Source organism: Terrapene carolina, unplaced genomic scaffold, assembly GCF_002925995.2.
Source record: "Terrapene carolina triunguis isolate 2854851 unplaced genomic scaffold, T_m_triunguis-2.0 Scaffold25, whole genome shotgun sequence".
Classification (NCBI taxonomy): domain Eukaryota; kingdom Metazoa; phylum Chordata; order Testudines; family Emydidae; genus Terrapene; species Terrapene triunguis.
Window position 1 is genome coordinate 2,829,455 of NW_020664376.1, and position 25,735 is coordinate 2,855,189.

Genomic DNA, 25,735 nt, shown 5'->3' on the forward strand with positions numbered 1-25,735 from the left:
GTGGTGGTGGGGGTTGGGATGAAGAGACAGAGAAGATGGACGAGCAATATAGAAGAACAAGTAGTAGTAGTACTGGAGTCATCAGAAAGTTGCCTCCAGTTTCTCTTTAAAATAAAAAGCAAGACAACACATACCATTAATGGCAATGGTAGAATTAAAAGGTTTAAATATTACATGTTGTTACCCATTCTAGTTCTCTTATCTTAAAGTAATCAGCACCGAGCAGGTTGTTTTAGACTAATATGTAGTCAGCAAAGCTAATTTTTGACATTCAAACTATGAGCAATGGTGGTGGTTGCCTTTGAAATATGAATGTTAGCATTAGACAATATTTAACTAGTAAAATATGGGAGAAGGAATATAAGACGTTGTGTGAAAATGTTAACACTACCTCTGAATTACGTTTTTCTTCTTCTTTATGGCCTGCCTTAATGGTTCTCTCAGTGTAACCTGGGAGAAGTCCTGAAGAGCAGCATAAATGGTATGACGTATGGCATGGTTAAAGACACTTTCCATTCTCCCCATCAGCACCTGAAGACCTTTGATCATGGCAATAACCTGTAGGGAGAATATATATTTTTTTAAATATATAAATAAAGGGAAGGGGGAAGAATGAAAAAGCCCAAATCTCTATAAAGGGGGAAAGTTTCTTTTACCTCAACCAAGGCAAACTTCTCTTCACTGGTATAATTGTATCGTGTTGCTCTTTCATACTCTTCTGCATTATCAGGGCAATCTTTATTGGAGTATTTGTCAGTTGGATGCACTAGTTTCCATGAATACTGAAATTCACACAGGTAGGTGAAGAAAGATATATGGAAGAAAAGAAAAGATTGAGAAATAACACAAAAAGACCACAGGACACCCTACCTGTAATGCAGGTTTTATTCTAATAAGACATTCCTTCATTCTTAGTAATAGTTGATGATATGATACTGCACGTTTTTAGAACAGTATTATAAGTTCTAAAACTCCGACAGAAATCACTTGCCATATTCACTACTTTCTAAAAGATCTATCGGACATATATCTCTACACTACATTAATTCAAAGAATACAAGAAATTCTCAGCATGTGATGTGGTCTAACGTTTTAATGAAGATTAACGTAAGTAAAAGCCTGTCTTCATTTTACCTACAGAGAACCGAGAAAGACACCTCATATGCAAAAACAAGTGTAAAGAGAAGATTTTGAAATGACTGACTGTTTAGATTTTAAAGACAGTTTGAAGCCAAATAGACTTGCTGATTTCTGTTAGGACTTTAAAAAGAGGGGGGGGGGGATTGATTTTGCCTGTGACTCTGAAAATGCAATATTTCAAGAGAAATGTGTCCTGTTCAGGTACCAAGATCAAAATATCATACTAACATAGTGCAAGATGTTCCAATACTGATTTTTAGCAGGAATTGATCATATCAATTAATTATGTTAACTGGAAAATTCTAGTTACTTACTAATCCAGTTTTCCACAACTTTAATTTTAGCAACAAGAACTGAGTTGTGACACCTACCACAACTTGAGTGGTAGACAGATTTATAGTGCTGTATAAGACATTATTATGGGTTAAAATACCAAGTGCCAAAGCAAAGTTTATTAATAGAAACTTAGCCTTAGGCCAACGCACAAAAATCAAAAATATTACAATAAAACTTAAAACTAAACCTAAAATTATAAATGTTAAAATACTTATGAAGATTTTTTTTTAAAGCCAGATACCATCAAACCATACATAATCACCATGCCACTTGCCGTCTCCTTATTTGAGTGGCTGCCCATGCAAACAGAACAAACACTTGGATCATAGACATTGTCAGTTCCTAAGAAACATTCTATTTCCTGAGAGGTCATAGAAAAAGACATCCACGACAAAAACACTGAAAGCCATTTTGACCTCAAGTGACAATACAGATTACAATGTAACAGATCATGGAGTAGGTCTTCCAGCTACCCTAAACTGCAGGGACAGCGTTGGTTACATTTCTCAGTGTTAGTATATCGGCCGTCTAAGTAAGCCATTTGCTTGGATTTAAAAGGGAAAGCTGTAAAGGCCCTCCTTATCATGCTATTTACATAAACCATCTAAATATCTGGCAAACCCATGAGTCTTTTTAACAGGGAGGTAATCCAGGTGATATTTGAATAGGGTGACCAGATGTCCCGATTTTATAGGGACAGTCTCGATTTTTGGGTCTTTTTCTTATATAGGCTCCTATTACCCCCCACCCCTTGTCCTGATTTTTCACACTTGCTGTCTGGTCACCCTATATTTGAAAGAGAAACAATTGCCATATCCATTTGCTTATTAATATCTTCTATTCTCAACTTGATTGTGGGTTTCACATTTTTAAACTTAAATCTAAATTTCTGATTCTGAGAAACCTAGAGAATGCAGAGAGTTTTGAATATACACTAACCGACGAAATGTACATGAAAAAGACCTACTGAGCTGTTCCTCTATGCATAACTTTGGCATACTTTGGGGGCATATGTGGGGGCATACTTTGACTAAAAAGCTGAATATTAATATTGCTATACTGCACTTTGGACAGAATAGAGTTTATACCTGTCTCAGAACAGCTGGGGTATTATTTGGGAGACGACAAAAATCTTTCTAAGAAATTTGTTTTGAATCACTCCCAGCCCCGTGGGCTCATTCCAGCCCCATATTAAGTGCCATGGAGTCACATTACATTTTTCACAGCAAGTAAAGAGAAACAATTCTTGTCTTGCAATTTAAGTTGAGTACAACAAAGAGGATCCCAGGAGAAAACAGTAGGCAAGGGGATGGAACACATAAAAACTAGTTTGTGGTGTTAAGATGGCACAATATGCCTGTTAGGGACTTTTTTACTTATTTGTACTCTATTTACATAATAAGGGTTGGGGGTTGAGAATGTGGGTAAAGATTCTGAGGAGGGATTTGAAAAGGGAGCGGCAGGATAGATTGTATACAGGCTCAGAAAGAAATTCTCGGCATTGGAGAGGGTGGGGGGTGAGGCATGAGAGAAGGGACTGACAGGACTATGGGAGGAGTTACTGAAGTGCTTGCACAAGTAAGAAATAAGGGGTTGAGAAATCAGAAAAGCACAGCACAGGACATAACCAGACAGAAGAGCAGTGAGCAACCAGTGACAAGATATGGGCAGGAGCAGAGCTGCATAGAATCCGAATAGAAAGTGTGAATTTGATCCAGAAGACAACGCAGAGCCAGAAAAGGGTCCCATAGCAGAGAGATCACATAGTTGTCGTGCAGGAGAGAGAGATGATTTGGAAGCAGCAATTTGTAAAGACAGAAACTAGGGAAGCAAGAGGGATTTTGGAGGACAGAGAAAAAGGGGTTGCTGTAGTCTAAGTGGGAGATCATCAAAGCATGAACTAAAGGTTTTCACAACAGAAAGGGGTGGATAGATTTTGTATACATTACATAGGAAGAAATGACATGATTTATCTGTCCTAATTTTCAAAAGGTGGTTAGGAACCAAGGATGTGTTTATCATAGTACCATTCATGGAAGCACTACATACGGCAGGCCGTTGGCCTTGCACCACCAATTAGAGCTGAGCTAACAGCTGATTTTTTGGTTTGGTGATCAAAAATGAAAAACTGAAAAACAAATTATTTAGGATGGAACAAAACATTTCATTCAACCCAAAATGAAATTTTTTAGGTTTTTTGTTTTGGGTGTTCTTTACTTTTTGACAAATCTAGGTACATTTTAGAACAACATGTAATTTTGAAACAAAAACTGAAACCTTTCACTTCAACTTTTTTGAAACATTTTTTTTTATTCGGCCGAAACTATTGGCCAAATTCAACCCTAATTCATGAATAGCTTTAGTCTCCCTGAATCTGCATTTTTCAGCTAATAAACTATTTGACTGAAAAATTTCGCCCAGCTTGACTGCCAGTACTGGACAGAAGTAGGCAGAAGCACATGTTCCACCTACCACCACCTGCAGACTGTCTAAGCTCTTGGGATAGGTTGTCTTGGTTAGGCCATGGTACAGATAGGATACGCAGTGTTAGTGTGCGAGAGCCAGGGACATTAAAAAAAAAAAAAAAAAAAAAAAAAAAAGAGTACTTTAGCATCCTCTCTTTTAATTGTTGCCATTACAAATATCTTGTTTACACTGAAGTCAAAGTTACAGATTTTTAATCACTTTCCCCACTGGCATCTACTCTCAGCAAGATTAGTTGTTTAAATAAAAATAGATCATTAGAGCTTTCCTATACCTCCCCTCTCATATTTCCCTCTCTTGCTCTCTGTCATGTTTTTCCTCCTTTTTCTCTGTGTTCACCAGCCTTATGACTAAAGGCCTGATCTGAAGCCAATAGGAATCTTTCCATTTACTTTCGTCACCTTTGGATGAAGCCCTAAATGTTTTAATTTATTCACCAGAAAATGCCAAAATACAACTGCTTTCTGTTATTTATACCACATATCATCTGCTGTCTTTTTCACTTTGGGAAGTGTGTTGGGATACAGTCTATGAAAGATCATTTAAAGTTGTATTGTAGCAAAATAAAGGAAGCTTTAAAACCACAAAACATATGTTCAAAAGCGGAATAAAAATAGCTAGCTCTGGCTTAAAGGGGATCACTACATCTTAAATTTAATAAGTTCAGCCTACTGAAAGAGGATGTGAGAGATATTGCATCTTGGCCAGCTGATTAATACAGTTGTACTGCCACTATCTCAAGAAAAAAAACATTTTGTCTTCTTCCCTGGTTGAAAATAGAAGTGCAGCTAAACAAATGGCGATAGAGCATATAAATATTTTTCATCAAAGCAAAAACCACCCAGCCTCACTATCTAGTTGTCTCGTCTCCCTAAACTTCCTCCTTTTCTGGTTTTGCTCCCCAGGTAACATACCACTTCCATAACATGTGCACTCCACTGAGATAGGAGCTGTAGTCCCTGGAGAGAGAGATCAAAGAGTTTTCGATACTCTGCATCTGTTTTCTGAGCTTCCTGACGGCCAGACCCAGTCACTACCTAGAACAAAATAAAGTAAACACAAGTATTAAATGCGCTGTGTGTGGCACTAAAAAACCATTTTTTATTGGAAATAAAAGATTGTGCTGGTTAATATGCACTAGACCTTGCATTCAATACACCAATTACTGCCTTTTCAGCCCACATATTTACTTACTTAAAAATTCACAAATTCTAGAGATAAAGTACTTGTATCCTTTATCACCAAAACATTACAGCGGACTAAGTCAAGAAGACAACCCTCATACGGTATGAGGAAGATGTGCCTGTTTTGAAGAATGCACTGTTTTTATTCATAAAGCTATGTATATGCTCTTAGGCTATGAGTTTGACATGCAATTCCAAAGAAAATACCCCACCTGTTCTGGAATGTACTGGCATGTGAGAAGTGTGATGAAGTCTGCAAATACAGAATTAAGGCTAACACAAACTTAGTTCACTCTTATAAACTTGTGCAAAAACATCATTAGAAGATCTAAGTGTCATTTTAACATAGTCTGAGGTTTACTTACATCTCATGCTTCTAATTATAGCAACGTTCATTACTCAAGTGCAATCGGCACAGACAGCATTAACCCACCTCACTGTTGCTGTAACGAGCCAGTTCCGAAATGAAGCGCATATGGTCTTCTCTGATCTGGATCATTTGCTCACAGATGTTGTACTGGGGACTGCTGCTGGAAGAGGTGCACGTCCATCTATTTCAGAACACGAGAAAAAATAAATCCTAACCTTAGAGACATCACAAATTGATATCACATAAGTGATACGACCGAGCGGCTGTTTTCAGCTTTTACATCTTCCTTCTCTTTTTTTTAAGGCCTTGAGTCATGGATTCCCTCTCTCTGTCCTAGAAGTTTTAGAGATGGGCTGTCTTTCTGAGCCCAAACAATACCAACAGGTCAAGATCTATCCCTCACTCAACTACCTTAAGAAAAGGTCTTCGCTTTACCCATGTTTAACTATAAAGCCTGCCAGTTACTGTGTGTTCCTGAGTAGAAAATTTCATAATGGTATAACCTCAGAAAAGGACAAAGGGCATGCTACTATTACCAAACATGCCAAATTAAACAACAGCAATGAAAAAAACTAGCCTTATGCACCACAAGGACCTGCCCCTCTCCCCAGTATTGTGCTGCATTCCTACCTGGATTTGTTTTCCTCGTAGTGGGCGCTAGTCTTAATGTATCTTGCCAGTTCAATCTGCATATCACCAAACAGCGGGACCACTTGCAGCTGCTGTACTCAAGGGGGAAAAAAGATGAAGTAAGTTATTAAATGCAAATTTTTTAAGTGTTTTTAAATTTTATTTGGTTATCCTAACAAATCACCCTCTTCAAGTTCAAAATTATCTGGCTTAGTTAGTGTTATTTTGTTAAAGATTGTTTTTGTCATCCAACTAAACTATGTACAAATTTGAACAATTGAGAGTATCCACTCATGAAAAAGTATCACGCTATTTGGTTGAAGTATAATACTATGTATTTTAAATGGGAGAAAAATCACCATTAAAATATAATATTTTAAAAATTCTAATTAAAACATTACTCTCTTAACCAACCTTAAAGAACTTGTCTATCTTGGTCAAGTTTATTCTTTTCTTTGCATCCAATTTATAGATATTACTGACACTTCCATCCATCAGGTACAATCCAAAGCCCATTACCTGGAAAAAGAACAAACCATATAACTTTTCCATAAGACAAGCTCACAAGTAGTGGATTCAGCTGAAAATAAGACCATGTTCTTTTATCATAATAATACACAACTGGTTAACACACCCACAACCACACACATATAAAGCACACCAGGCACTTTTCAAAACTCCCAGTGACAAAATATGAGACTCATGAGTATGTATTTAATTTTTCTGTAGTACTTTAAATTTACAGTCATGTCAGTGTGTAGCATTTTTAAAATTAATATTAGCCTGATTAAACAAGACTTACTGAAAGCAGCTTAGATGCATAAAGATTAGACATACAAAAATGTTATCCCATTTAAATTAGAATGTGGCTCTTTTTAGATATTTCATTTAAATTCCTATTTCTTATTAAAATGATGGATGCAGAGTTGGTTATGTAACAGAAGTTTAGGTCAACCATTGTCAAGCTCCTTCTTTTTTATAGCCCTCTGTTTATCTTTAGATTATACATAGGAGAACTCTGGTGCACCCAAAAAAAAAAGAGTGATTAAATTCTGGAATTAATAACAAACTGTTATAATTCTACACAGGCAATAGGACTTACTTAGTACTAGAAATCCAGAACTACAGTCCATAATATATGTGCATGTTTAACTGCTCAGCAGCACTGATGGGCCCTTCAGAGATCCTTACAGGTAGAATTTATCCAGTACGTTCTATGGTTCTTTCAGGGTGCCAGCATATCTCATCTACATGACAAATACTGTACCTAGTTCTTTGGGGATTAAATACCCCAATTCCCTCAGAAGAGCTTGTCCTACTTGAAAGCATTTTAAGTGCTATTCCGTATTTTTTTCTATATAATTTCATCTATTGAGACATTCAGCTGAAAATACCATACTTAAATGAAGTACATTTTACATTTCCCCTCATCCACCACAATATTACATATGCAAGTGCCAAACTACTAAATTTATCTACCAACGGTTCCGTTTAATCATAACTAGAGCCATCTGGACCCTGGAAGTAATACAACTGGCAAATGAAGTTTCAATATGCAGAGCCACCTTCAAACACCCTTTTTGCCCAAACATGCTACATATCTAAAAATAAAATGTATTAGTTCAATTTTGCCTTCACTAAAACTCTATAGAAACATTTTCCCACCCCAGGCTTCGGTTCAATTAGATCATCTCCAATATGTACAAAACAGCAGAGGTGAAAGTAAACCAGTACGCCCCGATATGGCGTACTGGCAAGAGCCAGTGAGCTGTACCGGGGCGGCCCGGCTTCCCCAGGTCGCAATTTAAAGGCCTGGGGCTCCCAGCAGCGGCTGGAGCCCCAGGCCCTTTAAATTGCCGCCAGAGCCCCGCTGCTGGAGCCCTGGAGTAGCGGCGGGGCTCCGGGGCTTATTTAAAGGGCTGGGCCTCCCAATGCCTCTACTGCCCTGGGCCCTTTAAATAGCCGCCGGAGCCCCGCCACCACTACCCCAGGGCTCCGGGGGCTATTTAAAGGGCCCAGGGCGGTAGAGGCAGAATAACTGTGTGTGTGAAACCAGACAATCACTATGCTCTCAAATGAACTGAAACAGGAAAAAGATAAAAACACCACATCTCCTGTGGGTGAAGGTGAACACTTTTCACAAACCCCAGGGCTCCGGGGGCTATTTAAAGGGCCTGGGGCAGTAGAGGCAGGGGAGCCCTGCTGCCAGAGCCCTGGGGTAGCAGCGGTAGCTAGAGGCTCTGGCAGCGGTTTAAAGGGCCCGGGGCGATAGCGGCGGCCGAGACCTGGGCTCTTTAAACTGCTGCCGTAGCCCCCGGCTGCCGCTGCTTCCCCGGCGGGGGAGGGGGAGGGCACTTACCGGTACAAGGCGTCTGGGGCTGGCTCTGACCCCCCCCCATCCCCGCCCCTTCCACCCAAGGCCCCGCCCCTTCTGGGGGCCAGAGCTGGCCCCAACCCAGCCCCGTACAGGTAAGTCCCTATTTCTACTTTCACCCCTGCAAAATAGAACTAAGATCAAAGATTTGCAGTATGTAATACATGTAGAAGAAAAGGAGGAGATATAGGAAAAAGGAAGTGGCAAAACTTTATATAAACACATTAATCATTATGAGTTATTTGGCTATCTGTTTCTGGCAAACAGAGGACTGGCTGAAGTGAAATTCACAAGTATGTGTGTCCTTCCCCATTATGGTTAAACTTTGCAACACTTTAAAAAAAACCTTACTTTTAAGAGCATGTGTTTCTCACTGGGTGTTAGATACATTTTATTTTCATAGTAGTCCACGCACAAATTCACAATATCAGCCAGCAGTTCTTCATAGCCAGAAATCACCTCAAGCTGTTGCTGTAAAGACTAGAAGACAAAATAAAATAAACAAAATAAAAACATTAAGTCTACTGTTTACACACACAAGATGTCAGCAGTTACTACAGAACTGCATTAAATGCCCCAATAGCAACTGTGTGTGTGAAACCAGACAATCACCATGCTCTCAAATTAACTGAAACAGGAAAAAGATAAAAACACCACATCTCCTGTGGGTGAAGGTGAACACTTTTCACAAACCTATCCCTCTATATCTAACATATCAGTTCTCATCCTCAAAGGAAACCTGCACAACACTTTCAAAAGACAAGCCTTGGACCTTAATTTCTTAACTTTGCTAGACACTAAAAATCATGGACTGGATAAACTCACTGAATTTATGGCTTATCACAATAATCTATAACCCACTAACAACTCTCCCTCCCCAGGCTGTATTTCCTCCCACTTTCTTTCCCCCCTATGACTGGAGGGGTGTTTACGGATCACTTCACCTTGAATGGTCCCTTGAAATGTGTTAACTACTTACACTAAACAATCTGTTCCATCATGTATTGAGCTGTAACACCCTGAGTAAGTTTCCCAGACCTGAAGAAGAGCTCTGTGTAAACTCAAAAGCTTGTCTCACTCACCAACAGAAGTGGTCCAATGAAAGATATCATCTCACCCACCTTGTCTCGCTACAGAACTGAGTGTGTTTTTAATAGCTTATAAAATATTTGCTACTTAGTGTAAGATTATGAAAACTTACTTGTGTAATCTTGTTGTGATTAGCAAGGAACATGGAGAGGTTCTGGGATTCCTGGATGGACTGAGGATCAGCCATTTTACGCAGAAATTGAGCAGCTCTTTGGAAACAGAAAAAGAACCCAGTTCAAGGGGGGGAAAAAAATCAACATTTCCCTATAGCAGAGCCGCTCACGAGCAAGTCCATCCACTCCTGATCGAAACTACATATACATCAATGCTACCTCTTGGTCAAAGGTAGATGACAGTTCTTAAAGAATCAACACAGATGCTTTATTCATTGCTCAGACAAGTTCATAGTAACTGCATTGGTGATGTTGATCTGACTTTAATTACCTGCGATCAGGCAAAAGAGAGCACACCAGACACTACTAGACTTGTTTTGTTACACTTTTCTGAGAATGTGAGATTCAAACACAGGTTTAAATTTTGTAAAACTGTCCATGTTAAAAGTTGGTTTCTTAAGAGGCCTCATCAGACCCTCCTTGAGAACACCGGCACCCCACTCTTACAAAGGTGGTGACAATCTCCACTAACAGTAGGCTCACTGGCTCCCATGGGTCTTAACTAGCTAGGATGGACACAGATACAATTCACAGTTTATGAATCAAAGCACCCTCAGCATCTCACGTACCAGTGAGTGACACCGGCTTATACTCAAGTAGAGTTAGGACAAGATTCTCAACTGGTGCAGGTTGCCATAGCTCCATGGAATTCAATGCCAACTTACACCAGTTGAATATCGAGCCTTTAGAGAATAGTGTCTGTCCCCTCAGGACATTGCTCTGGAAGAGAAGGTCTATCAAAATCCAAGGGATTTCACCCACAAAACAAAAAAGAATTCCTCATAGGAAGAAAACCTCAGCCCTGAATGGACGCTTTATAGTTAAACATGAGTAAAGCGAAGACCTTTTCTTAAGGTAGTTGAGTGAGGGATAGATCTTGACCTATTGGTATTGTTCTGTACAAGGCTTTGCAGATGCTGTTATGGAAGCAAACATTCTCTTTGCTTCCTACATCTGCCACAGCATAAGACTTTATCAATGTTACATGCTGCAGTGTCAGGCTGAGAATGGGGTTTCATTCCTGATATTCTAACCTTCTCCCCTTCTCATTTCATCTGTAAATCAAAGGGGCCTGTCAGAGCAAAGCCAGAAAGCCTTAAGGGCAACAAGATCAGTGGCCATTGACAAAAGATCAACCATGTATGCTAAAAATGGGAATTCTGTAACTGGAAAGAAAGAATTTCTAAGTTAAAAGATTTCTCAAACAATGTATTCTCATTAAATTTAAAACATAATGAAAAACAGGCTGACAGAGTCTACACCTGGAAATCTATTTTGTTATTGTAGAAGAGCAGAAGGAAAACAGATTTGCTCAGATAGTTTTTTCTGTCAGTTCACCTTTAGTTTCATGGTATTTTTTTTTTAATGTAGATGGGATTACATTTAAATAATACTGGTGTTGTAAAAAGAGCTACTACTGCCATCTTGTGCGGGTTCCTATATTTCAATAACAGTAAGCTTGACAAATACTTTCTTATAACGTCTCACCGCTTGTAGGCAGAGTGGTCATTCTTCACACTGCACTTCATATTTTTCAGCTCATCTAATACTGCAAACATATTGATGAACTTGCCCAAAGTGATCAGATATGCTTCAGACACAAAATCCTTCCTCCTCTCTGCATGGCATAAGCGCTTCACCTCCCCACAGAATCGTTCAATTGCATTTCTCTAGTGGAGGGAAGGAGCAGAAATCCATAGTTTAGTAAAGAAACAGTTTCAATGTTTTACTTTCACTGCAATATCTAGGTCAATGGTTCTCAACTAGGGATATGTGTACCCCTGGGGGAAAGCAGAGGTCTTCCAGGGGGTACATCAACTGACCTAGACATTTGCCTAATTTTACAACAGGCTACATAAAAATGCTAGCGAAGTCAATACAAACTAAAATTTTATACAATGACTTGTTTATACTGCCCTGTATACTATACACTGAAATGTAAGTACAATATTTATATCCCAATTGATTTATTTTATAATGATATGGTAAAAATAAGTAAGCAATTTTTCAGTACTAGTGTCCTTTGACACTTATGTATTTTTATGTCTGATTTTGTAAGGAAGTAGTTTTTAAGTGAGATGAAACTTGGGGGTATGCAAGACAAATCAGACGCCTGAAAACGGTACATTAGTCTGGAAAGGTTGAGAGACACCGATCTAGGTTATCCCCTCTCTCTTCCTATAAAGTTCTTTAACAGTAAAATGCCACTAAAGTAACTCATCATCCAATTCCAAAGTTCACTTAAAAGACATCTGCAAGTAGGAGTGAGACAATTCCATTAAAACTTCAGAATACGTAAGGGTAAGATGAGCATTCAGCATGGTCTCTCCAGCTCCCCATATGTACAGCCATATGTTACTAATCAGTATGCTTAGCGCAGGTGACATTGCAACCACCATAGAATTTTGCTGGAGCATGAAGCACAGTGGCTGGGATCAAAATGTTTTGTTGGTTTTCTTTTCTTTATTGCTCTAGTTTGCAGTTTTCAAGTTCTTTTGCAAGGAAGTCTAATTGATGCTGTAAAAAGGATGTTCTCCACAATTTGTAGAGCACATTAAGTTCCTTGAATGGAACAGCCTGGTTTGGATTTAATCAGGCCCATTTGCACTGGGCGGTGGTGGGAATGCTGCCTTTCTACTCACTCTTCACCTTCTCCCCCAGTAGCTGCCTCCTCTCTGAGCTGGGAGTTCTGAGCTGCAGCTGCTCCCCACTAAGCTGCCTAGCAGCACACACAGCCCACCATATGAGATGACTGGCTAGGGTGGAAGGAAAGAGAGTAGCAGACTACCACTAAGCGTTCCTCTGCCAGACAGTGAGAGATTCAGGGATTCAAGAGAGGAAGCCCAAGAACCACTCCATTAAGCTCTACCCAAGTCCCGTAAGTGGAGCTGCTTTCACAGGTTCGCTTCTCTCCTCAAAAACGACCATACAAGTCCAAGCCATGGGAGGGAAGTAAAGAGAACCATGCTGAACAAACAGCTCCTCCCTTAGGGTTGTGCAGCCATATGCTACTAGCCAGATAAAAACATATTAAGCATGCATAGTGTCCAAAGGAGCAGCAAACATAGGGCCCAGTCCTGTAAATATATCTTTATTCATGCAAATAGCCCCACTGATTTCAACAGGAATGTTCACACAAGTAAGGTTACTCAAGTGTTTACAGAGCAGAATCAAAGGTCTTTGGGCAAGAAGAAAACTGATTCACTCTACAGCTTAGAAGAGATGTTGCAGTCACTTCCGGGAAAAACAAGTGGTCAAGTAAAAGTGAGCATAAATATGGAAAATGAAAAAGAAAGGAATTTAAACTGTGTAATAACTGCATGCGGAACAAGAAGTTGAGCACAGGCGACAAGCCACATGCACAAATATGACTGCACTTAGAACACACTCTAAGTTTAAGTCACATGTCAGGACCATGGCCTCTCTCTGTGGGCCATGTAAAATCTTTACAACGTTTGGTTACAGTAATATAGTCTTTGAGCTAAGTCAGCTAAAGCAGAGCGCACAACACCACAGCACATGAGAAAACAAAACAAAACCTCTATTAAATAGCTATTGGTTTAACTCTTTTTACCTGAAAGTACATAAAATTCATCAGTTTTGTAACCTCGGGCTCCAGAACTTCCACAGTTTTTTCATAAATTTCTACTCGGTTTGGCTGTTCATTACATTTAACCTGAAGAGAATCAAAGATACTGAATAGTGATACTGAAAAGTCACTCCCAAATAAAACTTCAGCAGACAGACAGCTCCAGAATGGCACATCGAACCAAGAAAATGTATTATAGTGCTGTTTATCCAAAGTTAAGGCTAAATTGTTGTTTTTAACATCTCAAACACAGTTTTCAGGGACTAAAAAAAAAATTTTCAGAGCTACCTAGGTTCTTATATGGCACCCCTCACTGCAGTATCTGTGTGCCTCAGATAATAATGAATTTAGCCTATAAACATCCCTCTGAGGTAGGGAAGCATCTTCCCCATTTTATAGCTAGGGAATCAAGGCACAGTGACATTAAGTTACTTTCCCAGGGTCACAAAGACTATGACTGAGTGGAGAACTGAACCCAGATCTTCTGAGGTCCAGTAATTTAACCAAAAGACGATCCCCTTCCTTCCATGGCAGTACAGATTTTTTTTTCTTTTTTTTTAAAGAAAGTCCCCAAAATCAGAGAGCTGTCAAAAGAGGACTGTGATTTCATTTGCTTTTCCAGCTCATCTTAACTCTATTTTCAAAAACTTCAGTTTTTCAGGCACTTAAGTCCTAACTTTGGACTCCCACCACGTGTGTGCATTATATAAATAAGCACGTGCACCCGCATGCATGCACACACACACAAAATCTGGACTGCCTCAAACATTTTTAAAAAGTGACCAGACCCAATATCCTCTTTGACAATCTCCAGAGCAGTATTTAATGCCTAGTTTACATCATCAAGTAACAATATGTTAAGTTGCGGATCACAACCACTTTGAATTTAAGCTTTAAATGCTTGCTGGCACTACCATCTCCATTTGTTTTCTGTTAAATGACATGGGAAATTTTGGTGTCAAATTAACACTACTATCAAAACTGCCCATCCAGTGCATATTATTGCTACCCTATTCGCAAATCAGCCACGAAGATTAATACAGAGTGACATGAAATGCTTCCTTAATTCCCTCACCAAAAAAACATCCAGTCCTCAGGAGCTGAAAGTTTTGCTTCAACAACATTCCCAGTCTTGCTGGTTCAATGTATCCACACAATCAGGAAAGAACTTGAGATGAAAGTTCAAGCACTGTCTGACAATTGAATTTTGCTCCTTTACCTGAGGAATGGCTCTTGAGCAGCTTCTCCATGTGTACAGCATGACAGCGTACTCTTGACCGTCTTCCAACATTTCATTCTAAAATATAAATAAATGAATTAGTATCAATATGAGAAGGAATGGTAAATACAGAAAAAAATTAAAAACTGCCATTATTTCTCTCTCTCTCTGACACATAAACACACACCCTGAGCCAAACAAACCTTTTTCTCTTACTAGGATGTACACATAACCGGTCACACATACTGAATGTTAACCGATATATCATCTTAAATAGTATGTTCAAATTGTCTGGTCACATTGTTTTTTTCAGTAAAGCAAGTTCTCTATGGTTAAGCACAACTCAACCTGATTCATCAATTATTGAAACAATTAGTTCAGCTACTGAACATGCAAAATTAATTCTAAAGCTAAAAATTGATCTGTTCTTAGTCATTCATTTCAATAATATTCTACCATGAATGAATATGGACTATTTACAACACTATTTAATGCAATGAATATGTATCAGATTACTAAATGACACTTTACATCCACTAAAATGTGAAGTCCAAGAGGTCAAACTTTGCTACTGGCAAAACTAAACAACTATTAATCCTGAAGTATGTAATATTTTACAAATTTAAGACATTAAAAACCACAGACAACAGAACTGCTACACTGGGAATAGATTAGGATCCATGGGGTTTTATATGGAATACAAGAGAGAAGTATTACTTTCAGGGACAGGGAAGAAAAAAATAGCATACAGCAACCCCTCAGGTATTGACCAAAATGCTAGAGGAGTAGAGGAAGTTTCTGGCACAGAAGATAAATTTATTCTCTGACAGTCAGAGCCTGTTGATAATACAGTATTAGCCTAACTTGGACAACTTAAAAATACAGAATCCCTTAAGGAAGGCTTGGGTACAGAAACTTCAGGCAATATTGGCTAACCCAGCCAAGAAGTTATCTGAGATGCACAAGAAAAGAGTGAGCTAGCTATATTTTTTCTATGAGAGATCATTCCTTACAGCTATGGCTGTTTGAAGTCTGGTTGCTAACCTGGTTTCCTATTTTCTCCGTGCATGTTCATCCCACTATAAGAAAGTTTTGTCAAAGATATATGCCTCTTCTCTCACAATTTATTAACGAAATAAACATAAAAATAAAAAGAGTATATGTCGAAAATGTTTACTTACCATATTCGAATGAACAGTAGCTTGCTCAATGTATCTTGCAATGCCTGTGACAAATGCATTCCTGTCTTCAAAATTAGTGTTGAAGTTTGGCTGCATGAAAGAAAATAAACAAACATGTAACCCTTGGGGAAAAATTTCAAATGTTGGTATTTATCGCAACAAAAAGGACATATGCTTATCCAGAAATTAATGGGAATCTGTGACCAGGGACCTCGTGGTGCCAAGAGGCAGAGGGCACAGAAAAGGTTTAAAGGGGTTACAGGGATCCCCTAGATCAAGTATATGCATATATATACCAAAAGGTGGCATGTAAGGTCTCTACCAAAAGTCAGGAGCTCACTGGTGTGCATTTAAAAATGTATGTATGAATAATATTCCAGGAGTCATGCATGCATGTTGATAATTATGTTCTTAAAATCTGTGAGTTGGGGCTGGTCACCAGAAGGTGATAAACAAGTTCCTCCCAAGCAGGACATAGTAAACACTTATCTCCCTGTCTGGTCGTGTATTGTGTCCCTCACAATGTAAATATATTTGCATACTGATCCACCAAGCTAATCAAAATTGCTAAATCACAAAAAAGGAAAAGCTGCTGGGGAAACAAAATGAAACAAAACCAAAACAGCCAGGGGAGGTATTCTGTTTGTGAATGTAGACAATGGACTTTTGGGATATACATGGGGGGCACTAGTTCACCTTGGATCCTTCATCTAAGGGACAAGCTACCAGCATGCATGTTTTATGAAAAAAGAATCACAGCCAACCAGGGCTGTTAAGCCCTGTGACAAAGACTTGGGTTGTGCTAAACTTTATTAGACACGAAAGTATCTTGTTAATTAAATGGAGGCTCTAGAATGTGTATTATGCTTTTATTTTATTTGTATCTAGTTGTTTGCAATTCTTCTACCGACTTGTTATTACCTGAACCTCTGTTCTTTGTTAAATAAACTTATATTTGTTTTCACTATAAACAAATTTCAGTGCTGTGAGTTAAGCAAAGCAGTAGCCTGAGGTGAAGCTGGTAAGCTGGGGGTACTGTTCCTTTGGGAACAGCAGACCCGGAAATTCTGTAAATGTCCAGTGGACGAGAGGTTGCATATTCCAGGGGGACGCTCAAAGAGTTCGGGGGTTGGCGTGTGCCCATCGCTAACCTGCAGAGGAACAGCAGAGCCTGCATAGGTTGAGAGGGGAGTGCTTGAGTTGGCCATGGCCGGTGGAGTCAGGGAGCTGATCTCTGGCAGGTTCAGACAATGCTTTCACACTAAGGGTAGATGGTAGTGAGGGGCCTCACAACCTGAGTACCTCTGAGGAGCATCACAGACTCATAATAGATACTCCTTACCTGGTAAAGCAGAGATGACGGAGGGGGTTCAATACATGGTTGTTGATCCGGCAATGGTAATTCTTCCAAGAGATCCACATTGGACAAGGCATCCTCTAAAGTAACCTGAGCAGCCATTTTGTCTCTGTGGGGGGGAAATTATGAAAAAAGGCTAATGTGAAGAGCAAAGGAACAATTTATTTCTGGTTGGGAAATGAACAACATCCCTCACACAGGCCCACTTAGCTAGAGACCACCCTAGAAGAGAGAGTGTCAAACTGAAACCTCGTTAGTTTCAATACGAGTTAAAAGGAGTTTCAGGTTCCACACCTGTCTGCATACTCCTGCCAATTTTTGTGGTTTTAAAATGTTTCTTTCTCCCCATCACAGTGTGACAGACCCACACAAACAACAGGGAAAACTGACTGACGATACAACAGAAAAATAAAAACTAATTGAACAAAGCGTTGTCAAGGCAAGCAAACGAGAAAAATAGGGAAATCCTGTTTCCTGTAGTCTCTTTCAGTTATAGTAATTTGGGCAGAGTCTTGTAACTAGAGTAGGTATAAAATTTTTAGTTGACGAAGCCCCCTTACGGCCTTTTCCATGATTTTCCACATTTGCTACCACCAGCTCAACAATTGTGGAAGAATTAAATGTAGACATGGTGTCAGCAGCCACTAGCATTTTAAACACAATGGTATCTAGAGCTGCTCTGATTAGGATTAATGATGTTGGATTTAAAAACCTGAGGACCACATAGAGCCGTGTACACACCAACCCTCCCACAATTGCTACTGCAAATGAATCTGAACCGTCGATAGCTATAATAGGAAATTTTATGGTGAAAAATTGCAGAGCACCTGTAGCATACTTCCATCATTACAGCACTACAGTATATTGGTTTAACGGGATGTTTTTGTATATAACTTTCAAACCAGACAAATAGATTGTACACATTAGGGTTAGTAGACAGCATGAAACCACTAGTTTACAAGACAGGACTGGCCCTTCCTCTAATCACAGTTTTTCTATTGTCTCTTTAAAAGTTGGAACAACTTTCAAAAGGCAAAATTAACACGTGCACCTTGCAAGAGACATCATCTGGTACTATCCATCAGGCTCAAAACACAGGGGTTCCATAGGGCTTCAATATATTTAGAGTAATAAAATATTATCAGTACTTAGCATTTATATAGGACCTTCTTCAGAGCACTACAGAACCCTTTGCCAAAATGCATTATTCCCATTTACAGAAAAGAAACGTGCACATTTACGTTTATTGACTTGCCAAAGATCACAGTGAGTCAAGTGGCAGAGTCAGGAACAGAATCCAGATCTCATGACTCACAATTCTTTAACCACTAAACAACACTGCTTCCCTACTTTCCTTCACATAAAACTGTACATTCCCCCAGCAGCAGCTATGGGGAGATTTCATCACAGCAAGCACTTCCCTTAAAAGAAAATAACTAGCTCGGCTGACACAATGAATCTACAGAGTAACCAGCTTTCTGTTTTCCGAGACTGATCTGGTGTCCTGAACAACAAGCTTGCAACCAGGGTTTTGTTCCACTGTGATTCCTTAGAATACCAGTGCACACCCCATTGCTGCTGTACAGTGAGCAGGGTATAGATTCACAAATTCCAAGGCCAGAAAAGACCACTGTGATCATCTAATCTGACCTCCTGTATAACTAGGGTTGCCAACCCTCCCGGTTTCGCTGGGAGTCTCCTGGAATCGGGCCCTATCTCCTCGAGGCTACTGCAGCCAAACAGGGAGATTTTGGGCATTAACAGTTTGGCAGCACAGTGGGGCTAAGGCAGGCTTCCAGACTGCCCTCACTTCATGCCACTCCCAAAAATGGCCGGCACTGTCCCTGCAGCCTCTGGGGAGGTTGAGAGTCAGGGAGTCACTGAGCGCTGCCCCTGCCCCGAGCACCAACTCTGCAGCTCCCATTGGCCAGGAACTGCAGTGCCTGTGGGTCAGCGCGCAGAGCTCCCTGGCCCCCCCAGCTAGAAGCTGCTGCCAGAGGGATGTGCCGGTCACTTTCGGGAGTTGGCCGAGGTAAGCACCACCACCCTCGCCCCCTCCCAGTCTCCAACCCTCTCCCAGAGCCCGCATCCAAACTCCCTCCCAGAGCCCACACCCCGCACCTCCTCCTGCACCCCAACCCCCTGCCCCAGGCTCAGCCCAGAGCCCCCTCCCAGAGCCCACACCCTTCACCCCTCCTGCACCCCAACCTCCTGCCCCAGGCTCAGCCCAGAGCAACTGCCTACACTCCGAATCCCATGGCCCCACCCCCCAGCCCAGAGCCTGCACCCCCTCCCGCACCTCAAACCCCTACCCCAGCCCAGTGAAAGTGAGTGAGAGCAAGCGACAGATGGAGGGGGCTGGAGTGAGCAGGGGTGGGGCCTTGGGGAAGGACAGGGAGGGGGGCGGGGCAAAGTTGTTTGGGTTTGTGCCATTAGACAGTTGGCAACCCTATGTATAACACAGGCCATAGAACTTCCCCAGAATAATTCCTAGAGCATGTCTTTTAGAAAAACGCCCTATCTTGATTTTAAAAATTGTCAGTGATCCAGAAGCCACCACGACTCTTAGTAAATTGTTCCAATGGTTAATTAACCTCACTGTTAAAAAAACTATGCCTTATTTCTAGTCTGAATTTGTCTAGCGTCAACTTCCAGCCACTGGATTGTGTTATACCTTTCTCTGCTAGACTGAAGAGCTCACCATCAAATATTTGTTCCCCATGTAGATACTTACAGATTAATCAAGAACATATGCAGTAAAATAGTAGTGCATTCTGAAGCTACCATGCAACTGGCTCTCCCCCACCAGCCACCTTTAGACTGTTCCATCAGGAGAAGAAAAACATGCAAAAGTGATCCTGAACAAAACTCCTCCTTGGGCTGTCCCAGGTAAAAAGTGCCCTGGCTCTACACGTTTGATCCAGTAGATCCCTGATCACCTGGTGAAAGATTCCTCATATGACTGGATCAGGTTTCTTTCCCCCCACACACACACACCCCGTTTCTCTCCTTTACATGAACCCAGGAAAGAGAGTAATGAAGTGAAAATTTTGTGGTGAAAGCTTAAAGGATGTGAAACAAATAGAAAAGGTAAAACAGAAAGAGTGGGCTGGCAATCAACTTGTAAATACTGCTTTAGTTTGGAAGCGGAAGAATGAGGAGGATCAGATGAGAGACTGAAAAATGAAACAAATGTGTGTTACTCCTGGGGGAATTCTGCACCAAAAAATTAAAAATTCTGCACACAATATTTTTAAATTCTGCAAAATTCTGCATATTTTATTTGTCGAAACAATATAGTATAATCACACCAATTTCAATTATTTTGGTAATATATTTCAAAATACTTGTCAGCAAGTAGGTCTGTAACAATACAGACAACAAAAAAGATTCAGGAAATGTTACTCGGCTGGGGGTCCAACTGACAGCCCCACGTTGTCTGGCAGTCAGCCAGAGCCCCAGCCCTGAGCAGGACTGAAATTTGTTATTTCCACCAAAAGGAATTGTTTTGGTGGAAATCACAAATTCTGCAGGAAACATTAATTCTGCACAAACTCTTCACTGCACAGTGGCATAGAATTCCCCCAGGAATAAATGTGTGCATAGAACTTAGCAGTGATCTCATAAATGCCTACTACTATTGGAAAGGTACAGCATGGAGAACATGGGTCTTTCACCACTTAGGAATCACATTCAAACCCTAACTTAGGCCCAAAGCTAGCAGGTTTTAAAAACAATTTATTTGTTCACATCAAACTTACTGCACAATTTGCAGAGCCCTGCTAAAAAAAAAAAGGTGTAGGACTGGAACAACAGGTGAGTGTACTGGCAGAGCTGTACTGGGAAACTTGCACAACACCTGCCTATACCTAACTCAAGCTATTTCACCAGCACTAGGTTCATCCACAGAATTAAAATCTAAGGCAAGGCTAGAGTCTTAGGGCTCAGTTAGCAACACTATCACCGAGTAGACCAATGCAGCTGAACAGTCATAAAACTCCGATTACTCAAGCAAAGTGAGAATGAAGATGTGCCGCATAAAGAGATCAAAATATAGATAAAGTCTCAAAATATAATTCCTGAAACTGCATTAAAAACTGTTTTGTCAGATCTACACTAGAAACAAAATTGTTTTCGATATCTGTTTAAGGGGAAGCCGTTGCTGGGAAAAATAAAATAAAGGAAAGTGTTGAGAGTAACAGTTCAGTTTCCTAGTACAAACCACAGTCAGATAGCTCTGAACCAAGAAAGGGCAGACTTTTGACATTTGTGGCCCAAGCACTCTAAAAAAAACCCTCAAAAAACCCCACATAAGTCCCCTTGATCCCCAGATGTTCTGTTTCAAATAGAACAGTCACATTCTTTCCAGCACTAATGGATTAAATTCTGTAAGACGCTCTCCTCTTTACTTCAATCTTCTATCTGCAGACTAAATATTTTAGACTGTTCGCTTTAATGAAATGTTCTCAAACGTTCATTTAAAAAAGTCCACCAAAGCACAAGCAAAGGAACTCCACCCCCCCACGCCCCCCGTTCATCTTTCCATTCACTGAAATAGTGCATTGCAGAGAAAACTCTACTTGGGGGATATGCTAGGTAAAAGAAAAGCTTCCTGTTGCCCATTCAGAGTTTTGCTGGAGAAACACAGGAAAGCATGTTTTTCAAGACCTGCATTGCCTGATTCTGTGACAGCCTGTGCCTGGTGACTTCAGTTCTCCTGTCTGTCGCATACTGCTGCAATTTCAAACGTTCAACTGCTTTGGAGGTGACAAAATAAGAGTGCAAAATGGTATCAGAATGCTTTGTTCTGCTGATCTAGATACCTAATGGATTGTAATGCGACCATGAATTAAATATTTTTGTTCACCATTCTGTCTCAGGCTTTAACTCTCAGTAAGAGAATAAGATGTGGAAGAGGAACAGGCATCTTCCTGTTTAGTTTTGACAAGTTTGGAGATTCTGTGAAAGAAGATTCACACTTCCTTCCCATCAACAATTAACAAGCAAACTGAGCATCAGTATCTGGGTCTGACATGTAAACAGCTGACACAGGGCTCATCTACACAAATAATATTACCCAATCAGCAGATTGTTTTGTATAAAGTAAGTCCCCAGCCATGTTACAACATGTTGGTTTTACAAAAGGTAGATCATGCCAAACCAACCTGATCTCCTTCTTTGAGAAGGTAACAGATATCTTATACAAAGGAAACGCAGTGGATCTAATTTACCTCGATTTCAGTAAGGCATTTGATACGGTTCCACATGGGGAATTATTAGCTAAATTGGAAAAGATGGATAAGGAACCGGTTAAAGGGGAGACTACAGCGGGTCATGCTGAAAGGTGAACTGTCAGGCTGGAGGGAGGTTACTAGTGGAATTCCTCAGGGATCGGTTTTGGGACCAATCTTATTTAATCTTTTTATTACTGACCTTGGCACAAAAAGGGGGAATGTGCTAATAAAGTTTGCAGATGACACAAAGCTGGGAGGTATTGCCAATACAGAGAAGGACCGGGATATCATATAGGAAGATATGGATGACCTTGTAAACTGGAGTAATAGTAATAGGATAAAATTTAATAGTGAAAAGTGCAAAGTCATGCATTTAGGGATTAATAACAAGAATTAGTGTTATAAGCTGGGGACGCATCAGTTGGAAGTAACAGAGGAGGAGAAGGACCTCGGAGTATTGGTTGATCACAGGATGCCTATGAGTCGCCAATGTTATGTGGCCGTGAAAAAAGCTAATGCCCTTAAAGTCTGTGACTCTATGTTTCTATGTTTTGGTCTTGTCCATGTAGATGAGCCAAAACTGTGTTTCAACCCAGGTATAGAATCATACCCTGGGCCCCCTGCATCCTGTGCAATAAGTTACAAAGTCTGGAAGGACAGTCTCATCCCACTGAAAGGAAGGAGGTGTAGGTAGGGAACAGGTGAGGCTTCTGATATTCAGGAAGATGTGGGTGTTTGATTGTTATTAGCAAAGGGATAAATTGCCACTTTCCCTCTTCCCTATGGGTAGGTGCAGAGGTAACTACATTTGTGGAAGGGGAAGCTATTTTTCACCACAGTAGTTTTGATAAAAACTACCTTCCCCACTGTATCCCTCCCCAATATTTGTCACTACATCCAGCACATACTGATGCCTTGTTTGCTTGTTAATTGTTGATGGGAAGGAAGTGTGATGTTTCCACTAAAAAGATAAACAGTAAAATAAGTTAAAGGTAGCCTAAAATTATTTTTTTCAAACTGGACTAATGTCTTTAACAGGCTGGCAGTGTTTTCATAAAGCTAAGCACTGCCTCTTCTTAATGGATGTTGATCCTGCTGAGAGAAGGTTAAGTGGAATTTGACAATTCGCTGAAGCAGCTGGCTTATTATCCCACCTAGATATAAGGTAGATGGAAGTGGCTCTCAATTGAGAGAGAATCTAGGGTGTGATCTGTGCAGTCCTGATATAGAAACCTTAGGAGCAGCTTGGGAAGGCTGCTTGTATTGAACTTTGTTATTGTTAATTTATTTGTTAATAAATCCGCACCCCACACAGGGGAGGGGGCAGGCTCTGAATCTACATGGTGGACTTTGAGAGCAGGCTTTTCTTGTACTAATGAGTCTGCAGGGCTCAAACTGGAAAGAGCAGGGGAGAGGTACACAGCAACACAGCTCTCACAAGCTGTCATTTTGCACTCAAGAATTTAAACTTTCATTTTAAAGTTACAAAAAAAATAACCCTCATGTTGTGAAAGAAATCTTCAAAATGTGAATGTGCCATTGCTTATGTAGGGATGCTTGCCTGAGCATGAAACAATGGCAGAGAGCTGCAAACAGCATTTGTTCATCTCAGTAAGGTGTTAGATCAGATTCTCAAAGATGTCATTTAGGTATTAAAACTGTTAATTATTTCACTGCTGATTAAAGCATATAAAAAGGAGAGGAAAGATCATATTATGAGGATCTGCACAGTTTGCTGTAAATGAAAATACCACCACTTATTTTCCACCTCCCTCTTCAAATCAAGGCGTCAAGCCCAAGTACCCTGGATAGAATTCAGCAGAGCATCTCATAGACTCATAGACTTTAAGGTCAGAAGGGACCAATATGGTCATCTAGTCTGACCCCCCGCATGATGCAGGCTACAAAAGCTGACCCCCCCCACTTTCCCTTAACTCTGCTGTTGAAGTCTCCAGATCGTGATCTAAAGACTTCAAGTCGCAGAGAATTTTCCAGCTTGCGACCCCTGCCCTATGCTGCGGAGGAAGGCGAAAAACCTCCAGGGCCACTGCCAATCTACCCTGGAGGAAAATTCCTTCCCGACCCCAAATATGGCGATCAGCAAAACCCCGAGCATACAGGCAAGATTCTCTAGCCAGACCCTCATTTTACCAGCGATGGCCGTTATTGCCTAATTGATTAGAATCCCGTAATCCCATCAAACCATTCCCTCCATAAACTTATCTAGCCTAATCTTGAAGCCAGAGAGGTCTTTCGCCCCCACCGTTTCCCTCGGAAGGCTGTTCCAAAATTTCACCCCTCTGACGGTTAGAAACCTTCGTCTAATTTCAAGCCTAAATTTCCCCACGGCCAGTCTATATCCATTCGTTCTCGTGTCCACATTAGCACTGAGCTGAAATAATTCCTCTCCCTCCCTGGTATTTATCCCTTTGATATATTTAAAGAGAGCAATCATATCCCCCCTCAGCCTTCTTTTGGTTAGGCTAAACAAATCAAGCTCCTCTAGTCTCCTTTCATAGGAAAGGTTTTCCATTCCTCGGATCATCCTAGTTGCCCTTCTCTGTACCCGTTCCAGTTTCAGTTCATCCCTTTTAAACATAGGAGACCAGAACTGCACACAGTACTCCAAGTGAGGTCTCACCAGCGCCTTGTATAACGGAAGCAGCACCTCCCTGTCCCTACTAGAAATACCTCGCCTTATGCATCCCAAGATCGCATTAGCTTTTTTCACAGCCACGTCGCATTGCCGACTCATAGTCATCTTGCGATCAACCAGGACTCCGAGGTCCTTCTCCTCCTCAGTCACTTCTAACCTATGCGTCCCTAGCTTATAACTGAAATTCTTATTAGTCATCCCTAAATGCATCACCTTACACTTCTCACTATTAAATCTCATCCTATTACTAATACTCCAATTTACAAGGTCATCCAAGTCTCCCTGCAGAATATCCCGATCCTTCTCCGAGTTGGCAATGCCTCCCAACTTTGTGTCATCTGCAAACTTTATCAGCCCACTCCTACATTCGGTTCCGAGGTCAGTAACGAATAGATTAAATAAAATCGGACCCAGAACCGAACCTTGAGGAACCCCACTGGTGACCTCCCTCCAATCTGACAGTTCACCTTTCAGTACTACCCGCTGCAGTCTCCCCTTTAACCAGTTCCTTATCCACCTCTGGATTTTCCTATCGATCCCCATCTTATCCAATTTAACCAATAATTCCTCATGCGGAACCGTATCAAACGCTTTACTAAAATCGAGGTATATTAGATCCACCGCATTTCCTTTATCTAGAAGGTCTGTTACTTTCTCAAAGAAGGAGATCAGGTTGGTTTGGCACGACCTGCCTTTTGTAAACCCATGTTGTAATTTGT

General features: G+C 40.6%; 1 protein-coding gene across 3 annotated transcripts in view; it reads right to left on the reverse strand.

The window, feature by feature from the left end:
• The window catches only part of LOC113406306 (cytoplasmic FMR1-interacting protein 1), a 122,715-nt gene that overhangs the window by 73,731 nt on the left and 23,249 nt on the right, over window positions 1-25,735 (reverse strand). For all 3 annotated transcript variants that reach the window (XM_026650427.1, XM_026650423.1, XM_026650435.1), the window contains exons 2-14: window positions 17,112-17,235; window positions 15,770-15,859; window positions 14,589-14,666; window positions 13,355-13,456; window positions 11,269-11,450; window positions 9,720-9,816; window positions 8,870-8,998; window positions 6,559-6,663; window positions 6,145-6,236; window positions 5,578-5,695; window positions 4,875-4,997; window positions 657-782; window positions 392-558 (exon numbers count right to left, since the gene is read on the reverse strand). In XM_026650427.1, the coding sequence (XP_026506212.1) occupies window positions 392-558; window positions 657-782; window positions 4,875-4,997; window positions 5,578-5,695; window positions 6,145-6,236; window positions 6,559-6,663; window positions 8,870-8,998; window positions 9,720-9,816; window positions 11,269-11,450; window positions 13,355-13,456; window positions 14,589-14,666; window positions 15,770-15,859; window positions 17,112-17,228 (1,526 nt within the window). In that variant the 5' untranslated portion in view covers window positions 17,229-17,235. The remainder of the gene's footprint in view (window positions 1-391; window positions 559-656; window positions 783-4,874; window positions 4,998-5,577; window positions 5,696-6,144; window positions 6,237-6,558; window positions 6,664-8,869; window positions 8,999-9,719; window positions 9,817-11,268; window positions 11,451-13,354; window positions 13,457-14,588; window positions 14,667-15,769; window positions 15,860-17,111; window positions 17,236-25,735) is intronic.